Consider the following 21,399-nt stretch of genomic DNA (forward strand, 5'->3'; position numbering starts at 1 on the left):
TCGCAAAGTAGAGAGTAAAAACACGCATCTGTACTTGCCTGGGGTCAATGACAGCAGCTAGGGTCCTCGAAAGAACCGGCAGTCTTTTAATCTCCCATAATTATCTCAGTATGTTATGAATGAGAAGGTGGAGGATGATGCCGGGATTGAGTTTCCAACCGACAGGGGGAGTGTGTGTTTGTGTGTGTGTGTGTTGACATGTTCCTGTTGTAATCCCTCAGATTCACGGCGTGTTGCGTGTGCTGATGGAGCCGTTGCTGGGCGACATGCCTCTCGTCGGAGCGCTTTCTCTCTTCTTCCTCAAGAAGCCTGTAAGTGTGATATATGATTGTGTATTTAAAGGGCCAGCAGGGTGAGTAGTGATTAACACATCTGCATCACACCTACGAGGTTCTGGGGATGAATCCCAAATCCTGCGGCTTTCTTTCACTTTCCAAGAACATGCATGTCAGGTTGATTGAAGAATTGTCCATAAGGTTATATGCTCTATGATTGGCTAGTGACCAGTCCAGAGTGTGAAACTAGCATAGATGTCGCGGTACTTATCGTCCTTTCAACAATGGATGTTCGAACACAAACATTAAAGCAACACACGTAGACAATAACCAATTTTCAAATCCGTATATTCTTTATCCCTTCCGAAGAACGACTAATATGACTGCAGCATATTTATCTTAGAAGAAATCTCTCTTTCAAGATGTGCAAACTGCTTTATTCTTGACCTTCTACTTATCTATTCATCTTATTATTATTATTATTATGTTTTTTTTAAATAAAGTATAACACTGTAGAGTCATATTTTTCTCAATAAAACACTACTGTATAAATAAATAATACATACTGATTATAATAAAACAGAAATTAATATTACTTCATATATAATGCAATTATATATATGTTGTAATATTTAAATAAAACATAATAAATAAGATTGCAAAATGTAGATATCAAAGTAAGATTAATAAATATTGTTTTTCAACTATTGAAATATTGAACAGGAAATCTTTCCACTTTTGGGGTGATCCACTCTCTGCATTTAATAAAATTGCGCAGGTGTCCCTAATAGAGTGCCTGGGGAGTGTATGTGACATAATTGGATGCCATGAAATATGATATTTCAGCCAAGCTTGTCTCACTGTCCTGGAGCTCATTGCAGCTTCTGTGCTGCAGTTCCTTTTATTTCTCACAGCCACACGATCTAGTTTAATTTCTCTTTGCTCTTCCGACACAGCGTTAACCACCTCGCTGGGTTATAAAAATCCACACTTTTGACCGATTTACAGCAAATGGGGGCACCCAGTGGAGCTGTAAAGCAAAGCTTTTAATAGGCAGCCCTACTTAGTTGGCTTTTTCCTCACACCTGTGACTCGGAAGCACTAAATTACTAAAGCTTGCTCAACACGATGCATTTCAATCAATTCTTCATCTGTATACCCAGGAATGTCAGTCACGTAAAAGCAATGCGGCATGTGCTTCTTCTTTGCAGTGAGCCATAAAAGGTGTGAGTGGCAAACGAAATTTCCGGACCTTAAGAGGTCTCGTGGATCAGTGCGGTCATTATCCACTGTAAAGAGATTTTATCGGTGTGTATGTTGACATAATAACGTAAAATAAATCTGAATATAGGAAAACATACATGAGCATGGAGGTAACACAGTCAAATGCATCTGAAGTAGTGAGCGACCCAAATGTACTGGAAAAAATGTCGCAAAAGTCAAACAAAACATCATCTTTGACTTTATCTCACTGAAATTCGAAAGGATGTTTGGATGAATTCCACTTTTACTTGTTTACATTTGCGTCCCCTTGGGCTCGCATTGACAATGTCACAGCTCACCTGTTTTCTCGGTTTGATTGTGTTTTGTTAGCAATGTGAGCCCGAGGGCAGTTGAGATGTGAATTTCATCTGATAGGACGGGCGTTAGGTGTTATTGGCCAAAATAGATGCCCCCTGACATGGATACTGCAGTGGCAGCATATGTTGAGGATGGGGTTTTTAGGGTGGGTTCATAAAGCAAATCATGCAAAGTCGGTTCAAGTGTGAAGACTTTATTGGCAACATTTCGTCTGTATGTCTCCATCAGTGTTATCTTCTGAACAAGCTCCACCCTAGAGGACGTTTATCAATTGGATTTTGTTCATCATAGCCTTGCACTCAATATGTTAATGAGACCCCAGGGAGGGCTGCGACAGATGTTTTTAATAATTTAAGCAGATGTTTCCACGTGAGAATGTGTGCCCCACTGCCCCACTTATGGATCTGGCTCATACACTGCAGCCAAAGGAGATCACAGCAGAGTTGTAAAAATTCACTGGGTGCTTCATTTGGGACATCATGGCAGTTGAGTTGGAGAGAGAGAGTTGTTTCGTTATTATTTATTTCCTGTTTTTTCTGTGAAGAACTCAGAGGGTTATTTAGTTATTATTTATTTCATTAATACTGTTATTATTTGTTTCCTGACTTTTTTTCTGTAAAGAACCTGGAAAGGGTTATTTGGTTATGTGTGGCTTTCTGGGAAACAATACATTTTTTAAGCTCCCCTACGATCGTTGATGTTACAAACTGACACCGGACCCCCATCAGAAAAGGGAAAAGTTATGTGGCCCTCACAGGAAAAAGTTTGGGGACCCCTGGGTTAGAGCGTCGACCTCACAGTGGGTCATATCCCGGCTCTGGCCTTCCTGTGTGGAGTTTGCATGTTCTTCCCATGGCTATTTGGGTTTTCTCCGGGTGCTGCGGTTTCCTCCCACATTCCAAAAACATGCATGGCAGATTGATTGAACACTCATTTTGTCCCTCTGCGTGAGTGTGAGCATGGATGGTTATTCGTCTATGTGTGCCCTGCGTTTGGCTGGCAACCAGTTCAGGGTGTCCCCCGCCAACTGCCCAGGATGGCTGGGATAGGCTCCAGCACGCCCCGCGACCCTTGTGAGGATAAAGCAGATCGGAAAATGGATGGATTGATGTTACAGTGATGCCTTGATATTCAGATTTCAATTCATTCCGTCATTATGTTTCTAACTCAATTAATGGAAATGTCCAACACAGTGGACTCCTGCTAATTGCAGGCCAGCCTGCCAACAGCAATAATCCATCCATCCATCCATCCATCCATTTTCTGCTCTGCTTATCTTGACAAGGGTCGCGGGGGTGTGCTGGAGCCTATCCCAGTTGTCTTTGGTACACCCTCTACTGGTTGCCAGCCAATCGCAGGACACACATAGACATACAACCATTCGTGCTCACACCTATGGACAATTTAGTGTGTTCATTCAGCCTGCCACGCATGTTTGGGGAATGTGGGAGGAAACTGGAGTACCCGGAGAAAACCCATGCATGCATGGGGAGAACATGCAAACTCCACACAGGAAGGCCGGAGACGGAATCGAAACCTGCACCTCTGTGAGGCCGACACGCTAATCAGTCGACCACCGTGCTGCCACCTCCTCCTCCACCAAAAAACAACAACAAAATTGTGATTCAAACAAAAAAATAGCACTTAATATTGTACTTCATAAAAAAGGTGAGTGTGAACCGATTCGGATGGAAATCAGCACCTCTAAAATCTGAGACCATGGTCCTCAGTTAGAAAAAGGGTGGAGTGCCCTCTCCAGGTCTGATATGAGATTCTACGCAAAGGAGAGGAGTTTGAGTACCATAAGGTCTCATTCACGGGTGAGAGCAGAATGGAGCATGAGATCGGCGCGGCGTCTGCTGTGATGCGGACTCCAAATCGGTTTGTCGCAGGGTGTTCGGGCTCTCCCTTCGAGCTTTAGAGAAGCTCGGTCATCCTGGAGATACTCAAGAGTTGCTGCTTCCTGGTGAGGTGTTCTAGGCACATCCCGTCAGGAGGAGGCCGCCCAGAGATGACCCAGGACATGCTGGAGGGACTACGTCTCCCAGCTGGCCTGCGAACGAATCCCTTGGGATCAACACTTGTGTTTGGATGGCTTTTTGATTAACTGAGCAAGCTGAAAAAAGTCTGACTCGTGGCCATGAATAATAAATGCATGTAGTCAATGATCCGTCGCAGCTTGCTATCCACGTAAGCCTTGATTTATTGATTCACGTTCCGCTTTTCATTATACGGCAGATCCACAGGGCTTGTTGGGCAGTGTGGAGTCAAGTTGTGAATGGAAATGTGCGATTCAATTAAAACACCCTCTCGTCTGTTCTTTATCGCAGCTTCTCGACGTCAACTGGACGGGCCTCACGAACGTACTTGACATTCCTGGGCTCACGTAAGGCAATTTGCTTGTCACCTAAGAATCGCGAAATGAAAGTTTGTTTGTTTTTCTCCCTTTTTTCAAGTGAGATAATAGCTGCACAGAATCTCCCCTTCTGCGGTTGGGAAATTACAAGCTAATGAGCAAATCAGTGGATGTCAATTAAGGAGTCTAATGCAGTTACTCGTTAAAGGATGAAAATGAAGAACCTTCCTTTGCAGTCCGAAACACACACACACACACAAAAAAAACTTTAAAAATCTTATTTCTCAGAAAGGCGGTGTGAACCTACCGAACCTTATTACATATTTCCCACTCCTTGCGGTCAGATTTATTGAATGAGATTTCGTAAATTTGCCGTAAAAAGGCTCTTAAAAACTTGGGCTTGCATAAACCTGAAGCTGTCTTGTTTTTACCATGAGACAGGGGCCCCATTTTAGTCTCTAGAAAGCCCACTGAAGGCCTTACACCAAATGTATGAAACAATATGAAAAAGACACCAACAATTGCTTGTTAGGTATTACAATATGTCACTTCAATGTTCCCCCCCGAACAGTTCCAATAAGCTTTTTCTTTTGGAGTCATAGATTGCACTGTCCTCATGGCTAGTTGTGGGAAGGAACAACGTACGAATATTTAGTTTGGAAATTAAGTTTAGTAATTAAATAGATTTTTCAGAAACCGGGATGTGTATTTATTTTACTGATTTATTTTTTATTTTTTTACAATTAGTCCCTACAATTAAAAAGAGATATCAAAGTGTATTTTTTTTGTTTGTTTATGTTGAATTTTTTTTTTGTTGCTTTTACTCAACTACATGAGCCAAATCGGTAATATAACTTTTGCCATCTCTGAGAAAGGGAGACATGTTGGCACAAAAGTACTTGCTGCCCTTTTGTGATGTCCTTTGTGAGGGTGAAAAAATAGATCAACGTAGCAATACAATACTTGTGTGTGTGTGTGTGTGTGGTTGTTGTGGTGGAGGAGCGGTCACGTGAAAGGAGGTGTTGGCCGGTGAAGGAGAGGTCGCGGTGATGAAATCAGACAGACAGCATCAGCTGGCTGCGCCGCACGTGGTCGCAATGTTATTGTGCAACATGTGCTCAGTTAATAACGTAGCAATGTCTTTATGACTTCGGTGGTCCAGTTGTTTTAACAGAGGGAGATGGCCCACCATGGGGTGCTATTTGTGGTGAGATTTGATATTTAAATAATTTCATTTAAATATATATTATATATTTCATGCCTTTGAAGTATATATATGTGTATGTATATATATATATCAATGGCATGAATTAATTAAATAAACACAATACATGACAAAAAAACCCACAATCAATTTTAAAATATAAAGAGAACTTCAGAATGCTAAATAAATAATGAAATAGTTGCAAGCCTTAACCAAGAGAATGATCTGCTGTTGCTAGGCAGAATTCGTGACAAACCCCGCAAGAAAATCACCAGTCCCAGCCAGTCACCTTTGCCCTGCCGTTACCTTGGCAACAGATGGGCGGAAACCGATCGTTGTAACTAAATGGACTCAATTGATATTCCAAACCTTTGTCCTTCTCATGTTAGTTAGCTGTGAATAAAGGCTAACTGTTGACATTTACGTAGTTTGACATTTCGGCCCTTGCTTATTTATCAAATCAATCAGAGGCATGGGACATTTTAAAGATCAATACAGTATTTGGATGAGTAACCAGTTTGCTCTTTTTGAGCTTTTAAGTGAAGAAAAAAAAGTAAACTAATGCAACCTCTCTTTGCTTGATCTGACTGCGCTTTTTCTTGCATTTGCTATTCCAGCAGATTTCATCATAAAGTGTTGTACATATTGGCGCTACATTTAATCCTTTCAGGCACCCTGTAACCTAATAGCTGATGAGATGTCCACTGTAGTAACCGCTATCCCTGAAAGGGATTAACCCTTGCTTGGAAGTGTGCTTGGAATAGCAAATTGCCCAATCACTGTCTGGGAACCAAAGTTCTTTTCTTTTTTTTTTCATAGCCTCAAGAGCATTTTTGAGCGAGCAATTAATTGCAGCCAGGGTGTGCCGCTAAGATGGAGTGACCCTCGAAGCCACATTAAATCTGTCCTGACTGGAAGGGAATACAATACAATACAAAACAGCTTTATTTTATTTTAGAGTCTTCGTGACCGCTGTAGCTTTAACAAAGCCATTGGAACTGGTCACAAACACGGACATGAAACATATAAATCCAAATGGCATTATAAAACAAGAAATGAAAAACAAAAGTTATGAAGACAATCGAGTCAACAAAAAGGCACACAAACTTTGTGGGCTCACATCCACAAGGGGCGAAATATCCTTAGAGGTCTTGCTTGTAGTCCTTCCTTCGTTTAGTCAACAACGCCTTTGGTATTCTCTTTTTTTCATCATGGCTGCGCAGAGCTCACAAAGTAGTTGTCCGTTTCAGTGTGTCTTGGTGACTGCACATGTCAATTAGTGTTGGGCAGGAGCCATTTGGGTTACAATTGATCCCTGCCAATAATAATCACTAGATGGCATAGGAACACGTACAGGGAAACAACTCAATGGGAAATAAAGAGATTTACAGGCTCTTTATATAAGGCGCATCGGATTATAGGGCGCACTGTCGCCTTTTGAGAAAATTGAATGTTTTTCGGTGCGCCCAAACGTGATTATTATGTACTCAGTTGATGCATGATGCTAAACTGCGAAGAATTTGAGTTTTGATCATTGCGCAAGCACCCTGTTGAGGGCAGTTTGTTCCTTCTTTTTCGTCAAAATTGGTAAACGCGTATCCTGGTGAAAACGGTATCTATGGATTTTAAAGGTCTTGGTTGCACCCGACTGACATGTCATTTGGCACACATGTCCATCATAAGAGTACAACCAAACATGAAAATAGGACCTATACTGTGAAACACACAGCTGATCAGCCATTTCAGTTTGAAGACATTTTTTTTCAGGGTTATGATCCCTTGCAGATGGAAAATCGTCGGCTAGAGCCCTCGTGCCCGACCTAAAATGAGATTAGAGAAAAATATTTATAACCCAGGGGGTGTGCTTCTTCGCCATCTTGTTGATAAATGATGCAAGGCCTTCTGTTTGCATTGCTTTCCTCGCAGCGGCCTTTCTGACAGTCTGATTCAAGATATCATCTCATCCTATCTGGTCTTACCTAACCGGATAACCATCCCGCTGGTTGGAGACGTGGAACTCGCCCAGCTTCGCTTCCCCATGCCGAAGGTACCGGAGGAATGTCGTCGAACTCCTTGAACCGTGTGGGAATCGGTGATTGGTTGTGCAGTCTGCGGGATTTGGTGACTAGTTTTAATGAGTGGCCGACCATTACTGGTTTTGCTGTAATTCCAAATTTAAATTGCCTGTGAACGGCAATGTAACATTACATATTTTATAATTTGATAAGGCACTGTGATTGGCTGGCAACCCATTCAGGGTGTCCCCCGCCTACTGCCCGAAGACAGCTGGGATAGGCTCCAGCACCCCCCGCGACCCTAGTGAGGATCAAGCGGTTCGGAAGATGAATGAATGAATGAATAAATGAATAATTTGATAAGTAGAAAGCAAAGCGTGGAGAGCCACTGTAACTAAAATGCAGTGAAATGGTGTAGCAAGTGAATGCCCCGATTAATCATTACCAGCAGTCTGTTTCCTATCTTTGTGAAAGTCTGCTTCTTCCTTGACAATCATGCCATGTTTTTGTGGTTCAAAAAAACTAAAACATAATGAGTGGAGCCTAGAAACGAGACACACAATTACAATGACTCCATTCATCTGTCATGTGTTCATCACACCTTCGAAGGGAGTGCTACGGATTCACTTTTTGGAAGCCCAGGATCTGGAGGGGAAGGATAAATTCCTGGGCGGGCTCATCAAGGGCAAGTCGGACCCATACGGCATCCTGCAGATTGGCAATCAACTCTTTCAGAGCAAGACAATCAAGGAGACCCTCCACCCCAAATGGAACGAAGTTTACGAGGTGACAAGTTGCAGAGTTGTGTTTTTTTATGAAAGGTGCTCGTCGGCTGTTTGCACCGATAGTAAACAGTAATTGTCCTCGTCAGGCTTTGGTTTACGAGCACTCGGGTCAGCATCTCGAGATCGAGTTGTTCGACGAGGATCCCGACAAAGACGATTTCCTGGGAAGGTGGGTTTCCTCTCGTTTATCACGTCATGATGTTTGTCAATTATCGCTGGCGTGCTGCGGCCAGTCGCAAAAACTGATTTTCTGTCTTTGCAAATTTTCATCAGCCGTTTGTCTGGCATAAGTGATTAAGATTTGAGAGCAAAAATCTGGTGTGGTTAATTTTTTTAAAAAGACACTTGGAAATAACTAAACAGACCCTAAAATGGCCATTTGAAACCAAAATGAAGACTGACTGAAGACACCTGATAACTTTTTTTTGGTCGCCCGCAGTCTGTTGATCGATATGACTGAACTCCACAAAGAACAGAAGGTGGACGAGGTGAGTGCCTGCTGTGGTTTCCTTCTTCCCCTCCTTTCAGTTTCATACTATGCGCTTTGATGTCTTTTCAGGATCAGTTTCACAACATCAGCAAATGTGTTGAGATACCCCGCTTGTGTGTGTGTGTGTGTGTGTTTGTGAGTGAGCATTAATGGACAGCCAGTCGGCTTTGAATAGACCAGAGGGAATAATGGAGCAGAGGCAGCTAAATCCGCCTACAGTCTGCTTTTTTTTCTTTTTTTTGACTCAACTGTTTTGCCTGGAACCATCACAATGAAAAATGCCTGAGCTGAATTCTGGCAGAAATGGCTAAGTTGAATTGTGAAAGAAAGCGCTCAATTTATTTAGGACATTAACCGCACTTGATGCAGCGCGGTTAATCGTACCCTTCTGAACTAGGACTTTTTTTTATACGTTTGAATTGCCGGAACTATTGTTTAAATTTAGTTCCTGTGTATGTTATCAAGGCCAAAAGAAGACCCTACTTGAGGATAATAGTCTTGAGAGTCTTTCCAGAAATCTTTGGGGTAGGATTTTTGCGTTCCAAGAACTACACATTCCAAGAAGTACAAGTGATCCTCTCGTAAGAAAATGCAGAGTTTTGAAATATTGGAAAAATATCTCTGGGAATGTTCTGGGCTTTGGTTCCTTTTCTATTATTAAACACATTGTAAAGAATGAAACAGGTTATGCATCACTTGTTTGGTTAAATTGACCACCACTAGATACTACACAAAAGACATCCATGAAAAAGACACTCACAACACCCCAATAAGCTGCAAGAATATTCAGTCACTCTTTTGCAGAGGATAAAGAATATATTCCTCTGAGTAGTGTGTGTTGCTACACCGTTTCTGTTCAAAGATGTGGCTTGATTATTTTTGTGCTTTCCGCAATGATTCAAAATGTCATCTGGACCAAGACATTTTGAGAGAGACCCTCTGAGAGATTCTTAGAATTTTGGGCAGGAGTTAAGTTTGTTTCCTGGGTTGTTCGAGCGAGTAACGGAGCGTCTTGGCTGAATGTGTTTGTTAAGTCAAACGACTTGATTGATCCCAAAGATGTTTTTGTGGCTCGGCAGTGGTTCGACCTCGAGGAGGCGCCAACCGGGAAGCTCCACTTGAAACTGGAGTGGCTGTCTCTGCTATCCACGTCGGAGAAGTTGGAGCAGGTACGTGACCATCTGGGGCCGTTCATTTCCCAACGTTTGATCCGGCCTTGTCTCGGATCAATCAGGTGCTGCGGAGCGTGCGAGCAGATAGGAGTCTGGCCAATGACGGCCTGTCGTCGGCACTGCTGGTCGTCTATTTGGATTCGGCGAAGAACCTGCCGGTAAGAAAAGTCATACATAAACACACCAGTTGAGTAGGCGATGCCCACTTGTTCAAATACAGGGCATGGGTTAGTGTTACCACAAGGCTTACGTTTCCTCTAGAGTTTGCTGGTTTTGTCCTTGGTTTCCGTGACGACTGAACTCCACGTGAACCCGCGTGATGCAATCCCCTCTCCCGTTCTTGACTATCGGCATCTTAATTGTCTGGATGTACTTTTGCTTCAAGGCGACCTTTTCAAAACAGATTGAAGATCAAATTTATGTTTCCTTCTGGCTGAGCCAGCATTTGAAATGCTTGAGCACCGTTTATAAAAAAGAAAATCCCAAATCGGCCATAAATGGTGAACAGTCACATTCGGGCATATTTTATAGTTTTTTTTTTTTTAATTTCAGTGGTAATACACAGAGAAAAAAAAAACAACACAAATTCAATTTTGTGCTACAAATTACTGCAAAATGAGTTGAGCCTAATTTGGGGTTCATGGGAGCCACTTTAAATGGTGGTGAGCTGCGTGTAATCAGTGAACCCATCGGTAACAATGATTACCAATGGGTTTATTCAAATCTTCAGTTAAAATTAGGGTGTACACACTTGTGCAACCACATTGTATCAGTTGTTTGGATATTTTATTTATTGAATTATACAGGTAATAGGTCATGAAAAAAAAAGAAATTATATTACCTTATTGCATGACAAAAGCCTGGCATTTGAACAAGGGTGTGTAGACTTTTTATATCTACTGGATTTCAATGTTATTTATTTATTTATTTAAAGTCACACCTCTTTATACTCATTGCCTCTCATCCTCTCCTCCCTCCCAAGAGCATCTTCAGCGGCAGCTTAGGTTGCGGCAATTTAAGCGAGAGGCGAGCATCTGGCCTGGTGTTTTGCGAGAGCAACAGCTCGCAGTATCGCACCATCGGCGTGAGTGGTTGAGCATGTCGGTTGTGTTTTGGCGGCACGGCCTGCTGACTAATCGGTTGGCTTGGAGTGACCATAAGCAGTCGGTATTAATACTGATGGTAAAATAACAAGATTGAGAATCCATCCATCCATTTTCCGATCCGCTTTATCCTCACAAGGGTCTCGGCGGGTGCTTGAGCCCATCCCAGCCGTCTTCGGGCAGTAGGCGGGGAACACCCTGAACCAATTGTCAGCCAATCACAGGGCACACACAGACGAACAACCATTCACACTCACAATCACACCCAGGGACAATTTGGAGTGTTCAATTAGCATGCCATGCATGTTTTTGGAATGTGGGAGGAAACTGGAGTACCCAGAGAAAACCCACGCAAGCCCGGGGAGAACATGCAAACTCCACACAGGAAGGCCGGAGCAGGAATCGAACCCGGTACCTCTGCACTGTGTGGTTGACTCGCTAACACTCGTTACTTTGGTTCATTGCGGTTTTTCAGGTCTTCATTTGTGTTTTGGATTTAGTTTGGGCGTCAAGTGGTTAGCGCATAGACCTCACAGTGTACAGGTTGTAGGTTCGATCCTGGCTCCGGCCTTCCCGTGTGGAGTTTGCATGTTCTCCCTGGGCCTGCGTGGGATTTCTGCCGGTACTCCGGTTTCCTCCCACATTCCAAAAGCACGTGTTAGAGGTTCATTGAACACTCCAAATTGTCCCTAGGCGTGAGTGTGAGTACGAAAGGTTGTTCATCTCTGTGTGCCCTGCGATTGGCTGGCAACTGGTTCAGGGTGTCCCCCGCCAACTGCCCGAAGACGGCTGTGATAGGCTCCAGCACCCACTGCGATCCTTGTGAGGATAAAGCGGATCAGAAAATAGATGAATGGATTTAGTTTGTCCACTGTATCCCTTTTTTAAAAACATTTTTGTTCAGTACGCCCTGGTTCTCCTGCCTCCCCCCTTTTTTTTTGAGTGTCCACTACCATCACGCACACATGACAACATGCAAATGTAGTGAACTTAGTACAAAGTTAAATACAATTGAATCGTGACGAGCTATGAGTCTTTCGGGTGCCACTAGATGGAGTCCATGAAATAAACTTTTATCATCACCTTTAAATTCCTATTTTTGGAATGTGCAATAAAAGCCACAGCCGAGATTTGAACCCTTGCTTTGACTCGGAGACAACTGCTTGGATCCCCATGTTGCCAGATTAAAACATTGGAAGTGCAGAATAGAATTAGCCATAGTTAGTGTCACAACGCGGACGTTGTGCTTTAACTTTCAATGAAGGATCCCTGTTATCTTTTTTTTATGACTGTATTACTTGTCAAGGCTGATTTATAACAGGAAAGAGTCAGTGGACATGTTGTTAGACTGGCTGTCAGCAAGACGAGCTTGTCTAAAAGCGGTCCCTCCCTGCACTCCCCTCCAGATTCATATCGTTCATCTTTTTTGGATACATTTTCCCAACTTCCATCCTGCTAACAGTCGGGTGTAATGTTTCTATTTGTCTCCCCTGAAAAATCTCCTCTTTGGCTTGAAAAGAACAACCTGTCCGATTTCACCTGTGACGGGTTGAAGCAGGTCTTTAAGGTCTTAAAGGTAACGTGAACATGACACCGCGGGGCCCGCGCGCTGCTGCACTGTGTTGAGGAGTTGTGATATGCATGCGTGATGTCATCTGGCATGCTTTCATAGTTTTACGCACTCACGTGGTTGACACGCAACTTTTGTTTGCATTGTTTTCAATCTAGCTGACTCGCCGCACTAAATTGTAACGCTTTGGTCCTTGGTTTGGCAGTAATTACGTATTCAAGTGTCTTTTTAAGGTATCTTCAATAATAGTACAGTAATCCCTTGTTTATCGCGGTTAATGGGGACCAAAACCACCCGAGATAAACGAAAATCCGCGTAGTAGTGACCAATTAACATATTTAATTGAATAAAAAATGTCTTTTTTTTTCCAAGTCTGCAAACGGTCCGCGAGAAGCTGCGAAAATCAGCAAAACAACAGCGAGTCACATAGAGCAACATATACAGTACTGTACTCCATGTATATGATGATTTTTTTATGAATATGTTTGAAAAAATCCACGATGCACTGAAGCCGCGATAAACGAACCGCGAAATAGCGAGGGATCACTGTATTGTCACAACATCGTGATTGTCCTCTTAAAGAATTTGAAATGGAATGGAGTGTCAAAACAATTTCAATGGCCAAATATTTATGGGAATATTTTGTGATTGTGCAAATATTTACCAGTTAAACATCTTCATTTTTATAATGAAGCGAGACATGATGAATTATGTATTTTTAAAGTCTAAACTGATCAACTTGAAAACATGTAACTTCATACCCAAATATTTTTCCCAAAATGATTGTGCATATACGGTACATACATTTTCCAAATTATTTTTTAAAAATTCAGCCTTAAAAATTATACATTATACTTCTGCATAGTTTTACATTCAAAATGTTTAAATATTGTATTGAAATATGTTTTAATGGTATTAATATTTTTCAATAAAACCTAATCTAAATGTTATTCAACTAAATATTTTAAAATAAATTCTACAGTTTCATTATGTTCATATGCCCAATATTTTTGAATTATGACCTGTATAGGGTTAACACCATTACTTAGCTCCACAACAGTATGTCCCTTAGCTTTTTGTGCATTATCATTTACATTAAGATAAGGTAGAATATATAATGCGTAGGGCTTGTTGAGCATCTATTATTTATGGAAAACCTCTCAGATCTTGCATGAAAATACGGGACTGTCGTCTTGCATGTGTAAGGGCGGGTGGTTATTCGTAAGACATACAATCGCAGAATTGCAGCATGAACGTCTTGATATAAATTTCCTCTCTTCTCATAGTCGGCAAAGAAGAGCAGCAGCAGTGAGCCAAGCCCTTTTGTCCAATTAACCGTCGGGCACAAAACGCAAGAGAGCAAGGTGGGTCTTGCCTTCGGCCTGCTGTGTTTGAGATATTGATTATGTTTTATGTATGTATGCTCGAGTGCATGTTGAAGTTTTACAACAGCTCGCCATGTCCGTTTGAGGTCTTCACTTTCCACCCTGTAATATCTGCGAGTGTGTGTGGATTTATAAGGTGGGGCCTGGCCTGGTGAGTGACGTGGGAGTCAGCGAATGAGAGTTTAGAGTTGGCTGTTGTAAACTCAGGTTAGCGTCTGGCTATCAGCTCTTTGCCAGTCTGCATGTTGTGCGTTTCATTATACAGTGGTACCTCTACTTACGAACGTCTCTTCATTCAAGTTACGAACAGCCTCAACAGGAAATTATTGCCTGTTGTTACGAAATCAATTTCAAGCTACGAAAGGTAAAAATACAGGATGGGCTGCTATTTGCATCTCTGAGTTTCCAGAACACAACATACTTATAGCATTTCTGTCATTGGCTATTACCTAGCATCATCCTGGTGTCCCATTGGCTAAGAGGGACTTCTACCGGGTCTACTGGGTTCCATCTTAAGGAAACATGTTATTCCCTTCCACTGCTATGCAGATGACTGGCAGATCTATGTCCCACATAGCAAAAAAGACGCTTTCTCATTGAGGCCACTTTTATCCTGCCTGGAAGAAATCAAAACCTGGATGGCACAACATTGCTTGAATTTCAATGAAAATAAGACAGAGGTGATACTCTTTGGTCCCAGTGGCCCTTGTACATCCCATCCTGTAGACTTGGGCCCCCTGTCTCCTTATCTTCAGTCAAAAGTCTCAAATTTGGGCCTTAAACTGGACAGTGATTTCAAACTTGACCGGCAAATTGGTGCAATTGTTAAATCCAGCTTATTTCACCTTCGACAGCTGGCCAAAGTAAAACCTCTCCTCTCTCATGACCACTTTGAGACAGTAATTCATGCCTTTGTCACATCCCGGCTCGATTACTGCAATTCCCTTTACTTTGGAGTAAGCCAGACCAGCGCCTTCAGCTGGTCCAGAATGCCGCTGCCCACCTCTTGACTGGTACTCATAAGAGGGAGCACATAACTCCTACTCTGGCATCCCTTCACTGGCTCCCCATACATTTTAGAGTTATTTTCAAGATCCTCCTCTTTGTTTTCAAATCTCTGAATAATCTCGCGCCACCTTACTTCTCTGAGCTCATCCGCCCCTACACACCTGCCCGCCGCCTCAGGTCTGTGGACCAGACATTATTAGAAATACCAAAAACTAAACTGAGGCTCAGAGGGAATCGAACCTTTTCTGTTGCTGGTCCCTCTCTCTGGAATGACCTCCCACTGAACATTCGGCAAGCCTCCTCGCTGCCCATCTTCAAATCCCTCCTCAAAACTCACTTGTATTCTTTGGCATTCGACTTTTTTACTGTTCGGTGCTTTCTACCGTCTTTGTTACCGATTTGTTCTACTGTTTATCGTATGTGTTAAATTGCTCCATGTACAGCACTTTGTATGCAGCGATTGCTGTTCGAAAGTGCTCTATAAATACATTTGAATTGAATTGAATACCGTATGTGTCTGTGTCTGTAGATAGATAGTTAGATGTCGATGCAGCGTCCTCATCATTCGCCCAGGACGTGTTCCAATGGTTTTGCGTGAATATGATTCACCCAGAAAAAGTGTTCACCAGTCCGGCGATCGCTCACTATGCTAATGTTTGCCTTAGACATTTTCGAAGGATTGTTAAAAGCAGACAAAAGCAAACTTTCCTGGATCAGTTCTTTACAAAACAGCAGTACGGTATATTTGATGCATTTTTATGCTTTAGAAAACATTTATGTCTGAATTTTAGGGGGTGCTTGGAACGGATTAGGGCATTTACATGGAAAACGCGTCTCAACTTCCAAAATTTTCTAGTTGAGAAATTTCTTCCAGAACCAATTAATTTCATAAGTAGCGGTACCACTCTATGGCCTCGTGTCACTGTCTGAACGTGTGGTCATACTGTAAGTAGGGCCGCCTAATTTGCCGATAGTCACTCTTTTAAAATCGTCATCTTGTGTACCTGGCTTCAAGATGTTGTGTGTGCCATCATGTCATCGTGTGATCATATGTGCTAGCGTGCCACATGCCCTAGGGCTCTTTGAAAGGCAATTTACAACAGAAAAGTGAATATTTTTATTCATCATTCTTATTACTTGAAATGTTGTGACCGGTCATTGTACGTAAGATCATTTTTATGCGATCGTGGCCTCCCGAGCTGTTATTATTGTGAAGGCAGTTTTCAAAGTGTGGATCTACTTAGATTGTGCAGATTCACCTGAAAGTGTTTTAATGAAGCCTTTCGAATTAACTGTTACAACTCTACATTAGCACTCTAATTTGCTGCACTTTTGAAGAAAAAACTTCCTGCCTGTTCTGAAAGGTCCGCTACAAGACCAAGGAGCCTTTATGGGAGGATTCTTTCTCATTTCTGGTCCACAATCCCAGGAGGCAGGAGCTAGAGGTGGAGGTATGAGAAAGTTTTGGGGTTTTATACCTTTGCACCAATTTTTGAATGAAATTCTCTGATGTCATTTCCTGCTTCTCTGTGCAGGTGAAAGATGAGAAGAGCAAGTGCACCTTGGGTAATCTGACCGTACCTCTGAGCGGCCTTCTGGCCGAAGAGGACATGACGCTGACGCAGTGCTTCCCGCTCAAGAACTCTGGTCCCAGCTCCAGCATCAGATTTAAAATGGCCTTGCGGGTAAAACTGGTCCAGTGCACGTACATTTTAAACCAACTATAGTCTCTAAAACAAGACTGTGGAGGGGCCGGCATTTTGAGGACTTTACTTTAATATGCATGTCGACATATTTTGAAAATTCAGCCACGTAGCCTGCCCACTGTTATTTAGCAACATGAAAATAGTCTGTCACAATAGAGCAATAAATAAGTTTTGTTTGGTCATTTGGTGCCGGGCCGCACCAAATGACCCACGGACCGGAACTGGTCCGTGACCCATTGCTTGGGGACCACTGACCTAAGATGCCACAATAGTGTAAAGGCACCAAAGCCATGACTGAATCGGAAAGTAGTATTTGGTGCCCAGGGAGTGTGTTGAAATGACTGAGAGGTCAAGATTTTTATGGCAGGGCAGAGCTAAAAGCTACGAAGTGTCTTTTGCCCCGTTGAGTGGCTCTTAAAAAGTCTATGCAAGGCTAATGTCATAAGATCAATTTAAAATGACTAATTCAACTGTTTTGGGATCATAGTTGGTGATGTATTTGTGGTTCAAACTACTAATACAGTTAATTATACACAATTTGGGTGAGGTTTGTCGGTGACTTGCATTTTTCACTATTAGCAACATGAACAGTAGTGCTGTTTGAAGTAATGAGTCATTGTACTGCTCCCGGGGCCTTTCCACCGCATAATTACACGAGGCCAAAATAAATATATTGAAATGCATTGTTGGGAGTCATGAAATTGTACTTTCATGAGTGTAAAACAATCTATTTCATATTGAATGACTCAATACTCTTATGTGTCATTATCTGTGCATTAGGTCCTATCACTGGAGAAGCAGGTCTCGTCAGACCAACCTTCTTCAGTCCGGGTCCGAAAGTCAAGCTTACCCCAACCGGCCGCCTCGACCAGAGCGTCCACCTCCGACTCGCCGCCGCCTCATTCGCCCACCCCGCCCCCTCTTTTGCTCACCCCACCTCCTCTTCCGCCCCCGCCCGCACATGCATCATCCTCTTTTACGCTGCATCACCGGGACGGCGAGCCGTACGCCTCCAGCCCGCTGCGCAGTGTCTCCAGCATATGCGTCGGTATCTCGGCCTCTCAGAAGCACCTAGCCCACAATGAGTCCACGCCCAGCTTGGCCTCGGACATCTCGCTGCCTTTCGCCACCCTGGAGCTTCAACAGAGGCTTCGACAGCTGCACAAGTAAAATCACTCATTGATAATTTATGGTTCAATTTCCTGTTTATTGACCTTTTGCTATATTGCCAAGAACTCTCTTGACTTTATTTCAACGCGGTTATTACCTCCACCGTTGACATTTTCCTGTACCAATTACAGTGGTACCTTGACTTACGAACGTCTCTTCATACAAAATTTTCAAGTCTACGAAATGCCTGAACAGGAAAATATTGCCTCTTGTTACAAAATAAATTTCAAGATACGAAAGGTAAAAATCCAGTACAGGCTGCTACTTGCAGATCCGAGGGCATCACTCACGAGTTAACAAGATATCACTCCGTGTTTATATTGACTGATATGTCATATTTCAAATGATCCTTGCAGTTGTGGATATGTGTATGGCTTGTTCATTTCCCTGTTGTTCGAGTCAAAGGTTTTGTGACTATTGAAAAGTCATGGTGATACATCTTATGTTTCAAATCAATCAATTTGCACTCAGGAGACTTCTGTTTAAGAAAAAGTCAAGTGAATAAGCAGTTGCATGTGATATACCTGTTTCAAATGAACCAAAAGAAATTCTTAAGATTGTTGAAATTAAAATAAAAATGGAAATGTGAAACTAAAATTTGCTGAACAATATTGTTGTTCAATGTAAAGAATGTCAGCCAAGGTCGGCCCCCCGACATTTTACCACATAAAATCTGGCCCCCTTGGCAAAAAGTTTGGACACCCCTGGTGTAGATAGAATGTGTTGATGCAGCGTCCTCGTTATTCGCCCTTTGGGCCATGAGGCGCTCCGATAGTTTTACGTAAATGTGAACCACCCAGAAAAATTGTTTACCAGTCCTGCGATCGCTCACCGTGATAATGTTTGCCTTGGACATTTTCGAAGGATTTTTAAAAGCCGACAAAGCAAACGTCGTTGGATCAGTTCTTGACAAAATGCCAGGTAAAAACCACTTCTGAGAGAGAACATGGACAAACAAGGGCGAAAAACGATGAGGACGCTGTTAAAAGTTAAATGACCATATTTTTTATTCTTTGTTTGTTTGTTTTTTTACATTATACACAACTCTCATTTACTTAACAATACAGTAATCTAATTGTAACATGTATTTGTTACATATTTTGATGCATTTTTATGCTTTATAAAACATTTATGTCTGAATTTTGGGGGGCTTGGAACGGATTAGGGCATTAACATGGAAAATGCGTCCCTACTTGCAAAATTTTCCAGTTAAGACATTTCTTCCAGAACCAATTAATTTCGTTAGTAGAAGTACTGCTGTAATTCATTTTTGTCGTTGACCGAAAACATTTGTTTTATATATGCAGAAGTGGTTAGTTATATGCACACGAGATGAAGGCCTTGGCTGTGGTCTGACGGACTGACTGAATGTCTGATGTGCTTACAGTGGCTTGACCCCGAGCCAGTTCCCCCTGGGTGAGGTCCACCTGACTGTTCGACATAGCGCCCAACGCAACAAACTCATCGTGGTGATTCACGCGTGTCGGTAAGCTTGCAAATTGACAGAAAATGCTTAACGTTTGACTGTATATGTTTAGTAAGTACGTCCCATTTGTTCATCTCATCAGGTGTGGCATCCGCTAATAATTTATCATTCACACAATGATAACCAGTGAGCCCAAAAGGCCACAAAACTTGACATGGACCTATTACGGGATGTCACACTTACACACAAGGTTGCACACTTTCAATCGTGGAGACAGCACTTCATACATTAAACTCTGTGTATGTGGCCTATGGGTACGTCACAAAACACAGCTTTTGTCTGGTGTGGACGTGTGTTTCCCCAGAAATTTGATAGCCTTCTCAAAAGATGCCTCGGACCCCTTTATCCGCCTCTACCTGCTGCCTGACAAGAGCCGCACGGGCAGGAGGAAGACGGCCACCGTGAAAAAGAGCCTCAACCCTGTTTACGATCAGACGTGAGTTTTGCATATCAGAACCATGTGGCACCTTAGATTGTTGACAACAATTTGTTTTGGGGAGATTAAAAGTGCAATACACTTGTGCCTTCATGTTGTTCGTTTAGTCCAAACGCGTTTGTGTGCATACTTGCAGATTTGAATTCAGCGTGTCAATTGTGGAGCTCCACAGGAGAACTCTGGACGTTGCTGTAAAGAATGGAGGAAACATCTTGTCCAAACACAAAGGCCTATTGGGAAAAGTAATGCACATTTCCTCGCTTGTATATGTGTGGCTGTTTATTTTTTCGAATCGGAATCAGAATAATTTCCAGTCTGCAATGTAAAACTTAACCTTGTACAATTGTAGGTGCTGGTCGATTTGAGTGGAGAAGATATAGCGAAAGGATGGACGCAATGGTAAAATTGCATTGAGTTGTATATTTTAAAATTGCATTTTATTATTTGATCTTGTATGATTTATTAATGGGCAATGTCAGTTTTACTGTCAAAACATCACCTTAGAAAGGTAAGGCCGGAACAAAATATTCAACAAAAACAACAACAAAAAAATAGTACAGGAAAAATATTAAGTGCTATTAAAAAATTGATGTGAATTAAATTTTGTCAAAAAAATTATCTATTTTTGAATGCATGCTTTGTGTTATATTCCATTTTGTGTCAAACCACCTATATTTAAAGCACATACAGGAGTTGATAGCAAATAAAATGTTTGCATGACAAAAAATTTGTTTTTTTGTTGTCAAAATCAGGAGAACAAATGATCATTTTTATCTTGTAGGTATGAGCTGAGCGAAGATGGTTTGTCTTCACAAAGGAGCATCCAAGAGACATGTACATAGTGACCCTAATTACAACCATCTTATTTCTGTACTGTACATTTTTGTCATATAGAATCATTTCAGCATGCATTTTCTCTTTTTGACTCTTGTCGGCGCATCCAAATATTGTAACATATTGTTAACTTAATGAAAGGTCTTGTCGGTGTTTGTGGTGTTGCTCGTAGCAGGGCATTAAAAAAGTGACAAAATTCTTACCAAAGCAGCGGAATGAACCCTGTAAGTCGGCAGTTGTTTGTATTTTGTCCTGCAGTGGATGGTTTGACTTTTGTTTTGTATATATGTATTTTGATTTCAACTATGGAATGCACATCAAACTGAATGCTTTGTGTAATTTTTAGGTGGACTTTGTGTAATATTGTTTTGGACATGCATGGTCTCCACGACAAGAACCTTTTGTGGGCATTTTATAGGGCTGCAAATGATGTAGAAAAAAATATATATACTTGAATTTAGGGTTTGGTGGGTATTCAGACCAGATGCGAGCCAAGAAACCAGACTAGAGACAACTGTTCACGTGTGTTTTTTGTTTTGTTTTCTTTTTTTTTTGGTGGGGTGGGGGCGGTTGTCGCAGGGCTTCCAAGAAACTGAAGCTTTGTCAGTTGTGTTTTTGTTTTTGCGATGCAGTTTTAACTGTTTGTGCTTATTGGAGCTTTTTAATCTAACCCGTGCCTTAAACATTTTTAAAAAACCTCACCACCGTGTAATTCTTGCCTTCTGAAAGTTATTGATTTCAGATGACGTGACTTTTTGATGAATAAATTCTTTCCTTTGAGAAAATTGTGTGATTTATTTTTCAATAAACATATATTTATATA

At 41.9% G+C, this 21,399-nt stretch overlaps 1 protein-coding gene across 4 annotated transcripts in view; it reads left to right on the forward strand.

Annotated features, from left to right (window-relative positions):
* esyt2b (extended synaptotagmin-like protein 2b) overlaps positions 1-21,361 on the forward strand; it is a 28,333-nt gene extending 6,972 nt beyond the window's left edge. For 2 of the 4 annotated variants that reach the window (XM_052054093.1, XM_052054096.1), the window contains exons 6-23: positions 222-311; positions 4,187-4,242; positions 7,343-7,463; positions 8,041-8,217; positions 8,303-8,385; positions 8,656-8,704; positions 9,786-9,875; positions 9,941-10,036; positions 10,861-10,962; positions 13,838-13,915; positions 16,309-16,395; positions 16,480-16,629; positions 17,431-17,816; positions 19,208-19,306; positions 19,611-19,742; positions 19,879-19,984; positions 20,092-20,141; positions 20,524-21,361. In XM_052054093.1, coding sequence (XP_051910053.1) covers positions 222-311; positions 4,187-4,242; positions 7,343-7,463; positions 8,041-8,217; positions 8,303-8,385; positions 8,656-8,704; positions 9,786-9,875; positions 9,941-10,036; positions 10,861-10,962; positions 13,838-13,915; positions 16,309-16,395; positions 16,480-16,629; positions 17,431-17,816; positions 19,208-19,306; positions 19,611-19,742; positions 19,879-19,984; positions 20,092-20,141; positions 20,524-20,584 — 2,013 coding nt within the window. In that variant the 3' untranslated portion in view covers positions 20,585-21,361. Of the gene's footprint in view, positions 1-221; positions 312-4,186; positions 4,243-7,342; positions 7,464-8,040; positions 8,218-8,302; positions 8,386-8,655; positions 8,705-9,785; positions 9,876-9,940; positions 10,037-10,860; positions 10,963-12,500; positions 12,558-13,837; positions 13,916-16,308; positions 16,396-16,479; positions 16,630-17,430; positions 17,817-19,207; positions 19,307-19,610; positions 19,743-19,878; positions 19,985-20,091; positions 20,142-20,523 lie in introns of all 4 variants that reach the window. The other 2 variants (XM_052054094.1, XM_052054095.1) reach the window with 2 other exon arrangements.
* The last annotated feature ends 38 nt before the right edge of the window (positions 21,362-21,399 follow it).

Source organism: Hippocampus zosterae, chromosome 20, assembly GCF_025434085.1.
Source record: "Hippocampus zosterae strain Florida chromosome 20, ASM2543408v3, whole genome shotgun sequence".
Lineage (NCBI taxonomy): Eukaryota > Metazoa > Chordata > Actinopteri > Syngnathiformes > Syngnathidae > Hippocampus > Hippocampus zosterae.